Source organism: Solanum pennellii, chromosome 11, assembly GCF_001406875.1.
Source record: "Solanum pennellii chromosome 11, SPENNV200".
In the NCBI taxonomy this organism is placed as follows: Eukaryota; Viridiplantae; Streptophyta; class Magnoliopsida; order Solanales; family Solanaceae; genus Solanum; species Solanum pennellii.
The window spans coordinates 10,599,755-10,612,324 of NC_028647.1; the positions used below are offsets into that span (position 1 = coordinate 10,599,755).

The 12,570-nt window shown below is 29.0% G+C and overlaps 1 protein-coding gene across 1 annotated transcript; it reads left to right on the forward strand.

The window, feature by feature from the left end:
* Nucleotides 1-4,162: 4,162 nt before the first annotated feature.
* Nucleotides 4,163-10,666, forward strand: LOC107003650 (adenylate isopentenyltransferase 5, chloroplastic-like). The gene is made up of 6 exons (XM_015201969.1): nt 4,163-4,307; nt 4,841-5,023; nt 8,088-8,270; nt 9,726-9,872; nt 10,042-10,296; nt 10,428-10,666. Exons 1-6 carry the CDS (start codon nt 4,163-4,165, stop codon nt 10,664-10,666), a joined length of 1,152 nt encoding a protein of 383 aa, XP_015057455.1.
* The last annotated feature ends 1,904 nt before the right edge of the window (nt 10,667-12,570 follow it).

Sequence of the window (12,570 nt, forward strand, 5' to 3'; positions counted from 1 at the left end):
CGGGATTTTGTCCCCTCTGTTGGTGTTCACCCGGAGCATCAGGTAACATCTGACCATGAACATCAACCGGTGCTGGGATGTTCTGGTTCGGATCATCATCATTTATTCCCAAGTTTCTATTCATATTGCGCAGTTTACGCTCTAACTCGTGATCGTAGGGAAACAAGGGTTCTCTTCCTCTCCGTGCATTTGGCATACAAGGAGGATAGTTCTGGAAAAAAATCAAAAACAATAAAACAAAGTAAAATCAAGAAAATATCAACTAAACTATAGTAATAAGTTCAAGTTAATCTAAAAGCTATATTCCCCGGCAGCGGCGCCAAAATTTGATACACTCAAACTTACTTCTCAAATAAGAAGTAAAGCGGTCGTGTCAAGTAAATAACCAAACTAGTGAGGGGGGTTTCTATTTCTAAATGAATGAAAATAACTAACGAACTTGAAAGAGACACTTAACAGCTTTGAATGTTTGATGTTAATCAATTAATCAAAGTAACTAGGGTTTACGTGTTCCCCATAGGTTCATAACTTAATAATTCTAACTATAACAATTCTTTCCTAGTATATTGCATGCAAAGTGATAAGTTATGTATTTCTAAATCCTTGGTCCGGCATCTAGAAAATCTCACTCCGCACCTTGGTCCGGCTACGTGTGTTGCTATCCTAACCCTCATCTTTACCTCATATTAAGCATCATATTCGATATTTGATTAAGTTATTACCTCGTACCAATCAATACTAACCTATTAGATAGTATACACTAAATCTATGTTAATAATTCTTTTCCTATTATCTACCTCCTTGGTCCGGCAAGTAGCATTAAGGCGAGTTCTAACGTTGGCCATCCGTTAAAAAGACTTCTAAGCGAAAGAATTATTAATACATGCAAGACACTATTCTAGAATTGTTATTTTAGTTAGGTTTTATCTCATTATTTGCCTATGGTTCCCACAACCCTAGTTATGGAGTTTAGTTACTCATAGTCATAATCACAATATTCAAATATATTAAATAAGAATTCATGTACTTACTTCAATGAGAAAGAGTAAAATCCGAAAGGTTGCTTGATTAATCACCAATAATCACTTGCAAAAATCTCAAAGTAATCGATAATCTCACAAAAATTCTAATGATTATCAAAAGTCTAACACTAATACACAAAGTCTAATAATATGATGTCTAACAATCCAGAGTCTAACCTCAAAAACGAGGTTTTTCGAACTATTTATAAAAAATAAAAACCTAATTAAACAAGGACTCTATTTGCTGGAAATCTGCCAAAACGCGGCAAGGTCGACGGACCACGCGACGGATCGTCGTGGTCACGACGGACCGTCATGGACTCCGTCGTCCCATACTTGTGCAATTTCTTCTTCTGCTCTCTTCATTACCCTCGACGGCAAGTATGACGCACCGTCATAGGCACAACGGTCCGTCGAGGTTCTTCATTCCAAAACACTTCAACTCTTGGAATCTGGGTACTGGGATTACTTCTCTGAACTTCATGACGAACCTGCATGACGGACTGTCATAGACACGACGGACCGTCACAAGCTGTGTAACCCCACACTTGGTCAGACTTCCCCATCTTCCTTCAGCAGCTGCACTACGCTGCCACCTACAGACCATCACAAGCACGACGGACCGTCATAAGCTCCGTAGGTGGTCTCTTCTGCATTTCTTCGCTTAAAATCTCCGCATTCATCTTTGGATAGATTTCCTGCAAAACAAAGAGAAACTTATATAAAAATTACAACAAAAAGGCTTTTGGACATACTAAACTTAAGGAAAAAGTAATAATAACACCGTGAAACCACGGTATATCAGTATGTTAATTTGTAACCAACTTGACAAGATTCAACGATTAATAAGCGAGAAAATGTGGTCAGTGCATCATATAATTGCTACGGACATTTTCAAAGAAGATAAAGAAGAAGATATTGACGAAGCATGGACGAATACTGTTTTGCAACCATGCCTAGATATTGTGAAGAAATTTGTCAAAAGCGATCATCACAATATTATTATTGAGTGTACATAAACTTTCATTATCGCCATCTTCTGTTTTGGTCTCTTTTATTTTGGACCTATTTTGTACAGTTTCTTTCGCATTACAAATATATCTGTTTGATATGACCATTTTTTCTATATATGTTACTCTTGTCTGTAATAAAGTTCATATGTATAGATGAAATATTTATTTTAAGTTTTGATCCAAGCCCAAGCCCAAGGTTCAAGTCAAAGTCTTCTATATTTAATATATATTAATACAAATACGTACGTACATAGTTACATGAGATCACTCATAATGTCAAGCTAATAGTGTGATAAAATAATAAATCACCATAAATGTTCGGGAAGATTCCACCCTAAAAGGATTTTGAAGAATAGAATTCTTTACTCAATACTTAAAAATGTTACATAGACAAAGAAGATAAAATAGTAAATTTCTAATCTATCGGTAATGAATATATTCTACCTAATTCTATCACGGTGATAGAAGCTTGATTCAATAAAGTCCTTATCTATTATTATATGGTGCAAAAGTTAATATAAATACTCGTAATTGAAATAGTTATCAATAATTGTTCACTTCCCTCTTATGGAATTAGACTTAACACTTATGATGTGTTGTTGAATAGTGTAAGATTTGATGCATTATCACTTAAATATATTCCATCAGAAATATTATTGAGTTCTTTGTACAATCCTTTTGTAACTACTTCTGATCTCATAACAATATACATCTAGAAATGTCATCCTAAAATAATTTAAGCTTAATCGCCAAAATTTAAGGTGAAATACTCTAAATTTTTTAATGAACTATTCTTATTCTTAACGATATGAATTTATATATATTTAATTTTGTTTACTAATTAAGAAGTCCATAAAAAAATTATTTTTACTATAAAAGCCCAGCTCTATGTGATCTCCTAACAATGTACACTATTAACTATATTCTAAAATATATTTAATAATAATTACCAAAATTCAATTTGACATATCTATAAAGTTGTAAAAGTCATTCTTATCCTAGAATATATCAGTAAGTATGAAATGGGTATGTCAATTAATAAGTCCACAAAAAGATTTTACTATAAAAGCTGAATGTAATTTTTTTTTTAACATCCACCATCAAGAAAATTTTATATTTTTAGACAGTATATTCCAAGTCAAGCAAGGTTTCTACTTACTAGTTTTATATTTACAAGATTTTTTAATGTTTGACTTTTTGAATTCACTATTCTAAACTAATTAATATTTTTTGAAGAATAGTAAATTTGTAATCTATCGTTAATGAATATATTCTACCTAATTCTATCACGATGATTGAAGCTTGATTCAATAAAGTCCTTATCTATTAGTATATGGTGCACAAGTTAATATAAATACTCGTAATTGAAATTGTTATCGATAATTGCTCACTTCACTATTATGGAATTAGACTTAACACTTATGATGTGTTGTTGAATAGTGTAAGATTTGACGCATCATCAGTTAAATATATTCCGTCAGAAATATTATTGAGTTCTTTGTACAATCCTTTTGTAACTACTTGTGATCTCATAACAATATACATCTAGAAACGTCATCCTAAAATAATTTAAGCTTAATCGCAAAAATTTAAGGTGAAATACTCTAAATTTTTTAATGAACTATTCTTATTCTTAAAGGTATGAATTTATATATTTTTAATTTTGTTTACAAATTAATAAGTCTATAAAAAATTACATTTTTACTATAAAAGTCCAGCTCTATGTGATCTCCTAACAACGTACACTAATAACTTTATTCGAAAATATATTTAATAATAATTACCAAAATTCAATTTGACATATCTATAAACTTTTAAAAGTCATTCTTATCCTAAAATATATCAGTAATTATGAAATTGGTATGTCAATTAATAAGTCCACAAAAATTTTTTACTATAAAAGCTGAATGTAAATTTTTTCACATCCACCATCAAGAAAATTATATATTTATAGATAGTATATTCCAAGTCAAGCAAGGTTTCTACTTACTAGTTTTATATTTTCAAGATTTTAATGTCTGACTTTATGAATTCACTATTCTAAACTAATTAATATTTTTTTTGGTAGAAAAAATGAATACTTTCATCAACAATGAAGAGTTACACAAGAAAAAAGTGATCTTCATTATGGGGGCCACAGGAACGGGAAAATCCCGTCTCTCTGTTGACGTTGCCACCCATTTTCGAGGAGAAATAATCAACTCGGATAAAATGCAACTTTACAAGGGACTTGAAATTGTTACAAACAAGATCACACACGCTGAGAAACAAGGTATACGACACTATTTGTTAGGTATATATGTTTTATTCTCAAGAATACTTATATCAAATGACTAGAATACTTATATCAAATGACTACGTACATAATTTTATAGTAGTAATTATAGATTCTAGTGAAAAATATACTTTAGTATTAAAAAATTATTTCTTTCAATTTTGAGAAAGTTAATTTGATTACATTTTCTTAGGTGAAATATCTAGAAAAAATACAGAAGACTCAACGTGTTCCAATTATTGTTGGAGGGTCAAATTCCTATATTGAAAAACTTGTGGAAGATCCTGTGTTCATGTTCAAATATAAGTATGATAGTTGCTTTATTTAGATTGATGTTGTTGAACCGTAGAGTTGACATGAGGGTTGATCAAATGGTCAAAGCATGTAATTTTTGTAATTATTTTATCTATCAATAAAGATATACTATCATGCAGCTAGCTAAAAACTTTTCTTATTTAATTTTCTACTTTTGGTTATCAAATATATGTTCTACTAAATAAAACTCTTCTTTAAATTTGTGTTGCATCCAGGGCTAGTGGATGAGGTGCGACAGATTTTCATTCCAGATGCAGATTACACCAAAGGAATCCGACGGTTCATCGGTGTCCCTGAAATGGACAGATATTTAAGGGAAGAAACAAATATAGACGGAGATGATGAATCAAAGCAGATGATTCTTCAAGCTTCAATTTCAAGTATCAAGTGTAATACTCGTATGTTAATTTTTAACCAACTTGACAAGATTCAACGATTAATAAGCGAGAAAATGTGGTCAGTGCATCATATAATTGCTACGGACGTTTTCAAAGAAGATAAAGAAGAAGATATTGACGAAGCATGGACGAATACTGTTTTGCAACCATGCGTAGATATTGTGAAGAGATTTCTCAAAAGCGATCATCACAATATTATTATTGAGTGTACATAAACTTTCATTAGCGCCATCTTCTGTTTTGGTCTCTTTAATTTTTGACCTATTTTATACAGTTTGTATCGCATTACAAATATATATGTATGATATGATCATTATTTCTATATATGTTACTCTTGTCTGTAAAAAAATTCTTATGCATAGATGAAATATTTATTTTAAGTTTCGATCCAAGCCCAAGCCCAAGGTCCAAGTCCAAGTCTTCTATATTTAATATATATTAATACAAATATGTACGTAAATAGTTATATGAGATCACTCATAATGTCAAGCTAATAGAGTGATAAAATAATAAATCACCATAAATGTTCGGGAAGATTCCACCCTAAAAGGGATTTGAAGAATAGAATTCTTTACTCAATACTTAAAAATGTTACATAGACAAAGAAGATAAAATAGTAAATTTGTAATCTATCGGTAATGAATATATTCTACCTAATTCTATCACGATGATTGAAGCTTGATTCAATAAAGTCCTTATCTATTATTATATGGTGCAGAAGTTAATATAAATACTCGTAATTGAAATAGTTATCTATAATTGTTTACTTCCCTCTTATGGAATTAGACTTAACACTTATGATGTGTTGTTGAATAGTGTAAGATTTGACGCATTATCACTTAAATATATTCCGTCAGAAATATTATTGAGTTCTTTGTACAATCCTTTTGTAACTACTTGTGATCTCATAACAATATACATCTAGAAACGTCATCCTGAAATAATTTATGCTTAATCGCCAAAATTTAAGGTGAAATACTCTAAATTTTTTAATGAACTATTCTTATTCTTAACAATATGAATTTATATATATTTAATTTTGTTTACTAATTAATAAGTCCATAAAAAAATATTTTTTTACGATAAAAGCCCAGCTCTATGTGATCTCCTAACAACAACACTAATAACTATATTCTAAAATATATTTAACAATAATTACCAAAATTGAAGTTGACATATCTATAAACTTTTAAAAGTCATTCTTATCCTAGAATATATCAGTAATTATGAAATTGATATTTCAATTAATAAGTCCACAAAAAGATTTTACTATAAAAGCTGAACGTAATTTTTTTATTTTTTAACATCCGCCATCAAGATAATTTTATATTTTTAGATAGTATATTCCAAGTCAAGCAAGGTTTCTACTTACTAGTTTTATATTTACAAGATTTTTTAATGTCTGACTTTTTGAATTCACTATTCTAAACTAATTAATATTTTTTGAAGAATAGTAAATTTGTAATCTATCGTTAATGAATATATTCTACCTAATTCTATCACGATGATTGAAGCTTGATTCAATAAAGTCCTTATCTATTATTATATGGTGCACAAGTTAATATAAATACTCGTAATTGAAATTGTTATCGATAATTGCTCAGTTCACTATTATGGAATTAGACTTAACACTTATGATGTTTTGTTGAATAGTGTAAGATTTGACGCATTAGCAGTTAAATATATTCCGTCAGAAATATTATTGAGTTCTTTGTACAATCCTTTTGTAACTACTTGTGATCTCATAACAATATACATCTAGAAACGTCATCCTAAAATAATTTAAGCTTAATCGCAAAAATTTAAGGTGAAATACTCTAAATATTTTAATGAAGTATTCTTATTCTTAAAGATATGAATTTTATATATTTTTAATTTGGTTTACATATTAATAAGTCTATAAAAAATTACATTTTTACTATAAAAGTCCAGCTCTATGTGATCTCCTAACAATGTACACTAATAACTTTATCCTAAAATATATTTAATAATAATTACCAAAATTCAAGTTGACATATCTATAAACTTTTAAAAGTCATTCTTATCCTAAAATATATCAATAATTATGAAATTGGTATGTCAATTAAAAAGTCCACAAAATTTTTTACTATAAAAGCTGAATGTAAAAAAAAATTCAAATCCACCATCAAGAAAATTTTATATTTTTAGATAGTATATTCCAAGTCAAGCAAGGTTTCTACTTACTAGTTTTATATTTTCAAGATTTTAATGTCTGACTTTATGAATTCACTATTTTAAACTAATTAATATTTTTTTTTTGGTAGAAAAAATGAATACTTTCATCAACAATGAAGAGTTCAACAAGAAAAAAGTGATCTTCATAATGGGGGCCACAGGAACAGGAAAATCCCGTCTCTCTGTTGACGTTGCCACCCATTTTTAAGGAGAAATTATCAACTCGGATAAAATGCAAGTTTACAAGGGACTTGAAAGTGTTACAAACAAGATCACACATGCTGAGAAACAAGGTGTACGACACTATTTGTTAGGTATATATGTTTTATTCTCAAGAATACTTATATCAAATGACTACCTAGATAATTTTATAGTAGTAATTATAGATTTTAGTGTAAAATATACTTTACTATTAAAAAATTATTTCTTTCAATTTTGAGAAAGTTAATTTGATTACATTTTCTTAGGTCAAATTGAACCAGATTCAGACTTCACAGCTGAAGATTTTTGTTTGCAAGTTGTCGTCTATATAGAAAAAATATAGAAGACTCAACGTGTTCCAATTATTGTTGGAGGGTCAAATTCGTATATTGAAAAACTTGTGGAAGATCCTGTGTTCATGTTCAAATATAAGTATGATAATTGCTTTATTTGGATTGATGTTAAGCAATCAGTCTTGAACCGTAGAGTTGACATGAGGGTTGATCAAATGGTCAAAGCATGTAATTTTTGTAATTATTTTATGTATCAATAAAGATATACTATCATGCAGCTAGCTAAAAACTTTTCTTATATAATTTTCTACTTTTGGTTATCAAATATATGTTCTACTAAATAAAACTCTTCTTTAAATTTGTGTTGCATGCAGGGCTAGTGGATGAGGTGCGACAGATTTTCATTCCAGATGCAGATTACACCAAAGGAATCCGACGGTCCATCAGTGTCCCTGAAATGGACAGATATTTAAGGGAAGAAACAAATATAGACGGAGATGATGAATCAAAGCAGATGATTCTTCAAGCTTCAATTTCAAGTATCAAGCGTAATACTCGTATGTTATTTTTTAACCAACTTGACAAGATTCAACGATTAATAAGCGAGAAAATGTGGTCAGTGCATCATATAATTGCTACGGACGTTTTCAAAGAAGATAAAGAAGAAGATATTGACGAAGCATGGACGAATACTGTTTTGCAACCATGCGTAGATATTGTGAAGAGATTCTCAAAAGCAATCATCACAATATTATTATTGAGTGTACATACACTTTCATTATCGCCATCTTCTGTTTTGGTGTCTTTTATTTTTGACCTATTTTGTACAGTTTGTATCGCATTACAAATATATATATATATATATATGATATGATCATTATTTCTATATATGTTACTCTTGTCTGTAAAAGAATTCTTATGTATAGATGAAATATTTATTTTAAGTTTCGATCCAAGCCCAAGCCCAAGGTCCAAGTCCAAGTCTTCTATATTTAATATATATTAATACAAATATGTACGTACATAGTTACATGAGATCACTCATAATGTCAAGCTAATAGAGTTATAAAATAATAAATCACCATAAATGTTCGGGAAGATTCCACCCTAAAAGGATTTTGAAGAATAGAATTCTTTACTCGATACTTAAAAATGTTACATAGACAAAGAAGATAAAATAGTAAATTTGTAATCTATCGGTAATGAATATATTCTACCTAATTCTATCACGGTGATTGAAGCTTGATTCAATAAAGTCCTTATCTATTATTATATGGTGCAGAAGTTAATATAAATACTCGTAATTGAAATAGTTATCGATAATTGTTTACTTCCCTCTTATGGAATTAGACTTAACACTTATGATGTGTTGTTGAATAGTGTAAGATTTGACGCATTATCACTTAAATATATTCCGTCAGAAATATTATTGAGTTCTTTGTACAATCCTTTTGTAACTACTTGTGATCTCATAACAATATACATCTAGAAACGTCATCCTAAAATAATTTATGCTTAGTCGCCAAAATTTAAGGTGAAATACTCTAAATTTTTTAATGAACTATTCTTATTCTTAACGATATGAATTTATATATATTTAATTTTTTTTACTAATTAATAAGTCCATAAAAAAATATATTTTTACGATAAACGCCCAGTTCTATGTGATCTCCTAACAACAACACTAATAACTATATTCTAAAATATATTTAATAATAATTACCAAAATTCAAGTTGACATATCTATATACTTTTAAAAGTCATTCTTATCCTAGAATATATCAATAATTATGAAATTGGTATTTCATTTAATAAGTCCACAAAAAGATTTACTATAAAAGCTGAATGTAATTTTTTTTTCCACATCCACCATCTAGAAAATTTTATATTTTTAGATAGTATATTCCAAGTCAAGCAAGGTTTCTACTTACTAGTTTTATATTTACAAGATTTTTTAATGTCTGACTTTATGAATTCACTATTCTAAACTAATTAATATTTTTTTTTGGTAGATAAAATGAACACTTTCATCAACAATGAAGAGTTCAACAAGAAAAAAGTGATCTTCATAATGAGGGCCACAGGAATGGGAAAATCCTGTCTCTCTGTTGACGTTGCCACCCATTTTCGAGGAGAAATAATCAACTCGGATAAACAAGGTGTACGACACTATTTGTTAAGTATATATGTTTATTCTCAAGAATACTTATATCAAATGACTACCTAGATAATTTTATAGTAGTAATAATAGATTCTAGTGAAAATTTACTTTACTATTAGAAAATTATTTCTTTAATTCTGAGAAAGTTAATTTGATCACATTTTTAGGTGAAATTGAACCAGATTCAGACTTCACAGCTGAGGATTTTCGTTTGCAAGCTGTCGTCTATATAGAAAAAATACTGAAGACTCAACGTGTTCCAATAATTGTTGGAGGGTCAAATTCGTATATTGAAAAACTTGGGGAAGATCTTGTGTTCATGTTTAAATATAAGTATGATAGTTGCTTTATTTGGATTGATGTTGAGCAATCAGTCTTGAACCATAGAGTTGACATGAGGGTTGATCAAATGGTCAAAGCAAGTATTTTTTGTAAATATTTTATGTATCAATCAAGATAAACTATTGTGCAAATAGCTAAAAACTGTTGGTTATCAAATATATGTTCTACTAAATAAAACTCTTCTTTAAATTTGTGTTGCATGCAAGGCTAGAGGATGAGGTGCGACAAATTTTCAATCCAGATGCAGATTACACCAAAGGAATCCGACAGTCCATCGGAGTCCCTGAAATGGACAAATATTTAAGGGAAGAAACAAATAGAGACGGAGATAATGAATCAAAGCAGATGATTCTTCAATCTTCAATTTCAAGTATCAAGCGTGATACTCGTATGTTAATATGTAACCAACCTGACAAGATTGATGGATTAATAAGCGAGAAAATGTGGTAAGTGCATCATATTATTACTACAGACGTTTTCAAAGAAGATTGAGAAGAAGATCTTCACGAAGCATGGACGATTACTGTTTTGCAACCATGCCTAGATATTGTGAAGAGATTTCTCAAAAACGATCATCACAATATTATTATTGAGTGTACATAAATTTCATTATCGCCATCTTCTGTATTGGTCTCTTTTATTTTTGACCTATTTTGTACAGTTTGTATCGCATTACAAATATATATGTATGATATGACCATTACCTCTATATATGTTACTCTTGTCTGTAAAAAAAATTATTATCTATAGATGAAATATTTATTTTAAGTTTTGATCCAAGCCAAAGCCCCAAGTCCAAGTCCAAGTCTTCTATATTTAATATTATATTAATACAAATACGTTCGTTCACAGTTACATGAGATCACTCATAGTGTCAATCTAATAGAGTGATAAAATAATAAATCACCATAAATGTTCGGCAATATTACACCCTAAAAGGATTTTGAAGAATAGAATTGTTAACTCAATACTTAAAAATGTTACATAGACAAAGAAGATAAAATAGTAAATTTGTAATCTATCGGTAATGAATATATTCTACCTGATTCTATCATGGTGATTGAAGCTTGATTCAATAAAGTCCTTATCTATTATTTTATGGTTCACAAGTTAATATAAATACTCGTAATTGAAACAATTATCGATAATTGTTCACTTCCCTCTTATGGAATTAGACTTAACACTTATGATGTGTTGTTGAATAGTGTAAGATTTGACGCATTATCACTTAAATATATACCGTCAGAAATATTATTGAGTTCTTTTTACAATCCTTTTGTAACTACTTGTGATCTCATAACAATATACATCTAGAATTGTCATCCTAAAATAATCTAAGCTTAATCGCCAAAATTTACGATGACATATCTCTAAATTTTTTAATGAACTATTCTGATTCTCTAAATTTGGTTTACTAATTAATAAGTCTATATAAAATCACATTTTTACTATAAAAGCCCAGCTCTATGTGATCTCCTAACAACGTACACTAATAAATTTATCCTAAAAAATGTTTAATAATAATTACCAAAATTCAAGTTGACATATCTATAACCTTTTAAAAGTCGTTTTTATCTTAAAATATATCAGTAATTATGAAATTGGTATGTCAATTTATAAGTCCACAAAAAGATTTTACCATGAATGCTGAATGTATTTTTTTCCCACATCCACCATCAAGAAAATTTTATATTTTTAGATAGTATATTCCAAGTCAAGCAAGGTTTCTACTTACTAGCCTTACATTAACAAGTTTTTTTTAATGTCTGACTTTATGAATTCACTATTATAAATTAATTTATTTTCTTTTGTGTGTAGATAAAATGAATACTTTCATCAACAATGAAGATTTCAACAAGAAGAAAGTGATCTTCATAATGTGGGTCAAAGGAACGGGAAAATCCCGTCTCTCTATTGACCTTGCCACCCATTTTCGAGGAGAAATAATCAACTCGGATAAAATTCAAGTTTACAAGAGACTTTAAATTGTTACAAACAAGATCACACACACTGAAAAACTAGGTGTACGACACTATTTGTTAGGTATATATGTTTAGTCTAAAAAATACTTATATCAAATGACTACCTAGATAATTTTATAGTAGTAATTATAGAAACGTCATCCTAAAATAATTTAAGCTTAATCGCCAAAATTTAAGGTAACAAATCTCTAAAAAAATTTAATGAACTATTCTTATTCTAAAAGATATGAATTTACATATATTTAATTTGGTTTACTAATTAATAAGTCTATAAAAATCACATTTTTACTATAAAAGCTCAGCTCTGTGTGATCTCCTAACAACGTACACTAATAACTTTATCCTAAAATATATTTAATAATAATTATCAAA

Coding starts and splice junctions, on each gene's coding strand:
- LOC107003650 (XM_015201969.1), top strand. CDS start 4,163: ATGGGGGCCACAGGAACGGGAAAATCCCGTCTCTCTGTTGACGTTGCC. Junction 4,308..4,840: donor CACACACGCTGAGAAACAAG/GTATACGACACT, acceptor TGTTGCATCCAG/GGCTAGTGGATGAGGTGCGA. Junction 5,024..8,087: donor AAGTATCAAGTGTAATACTC/GTATGTTAATTT, acceptor TGTTGCATGCAG/GGCTAGTGGATGAGGTGCGA.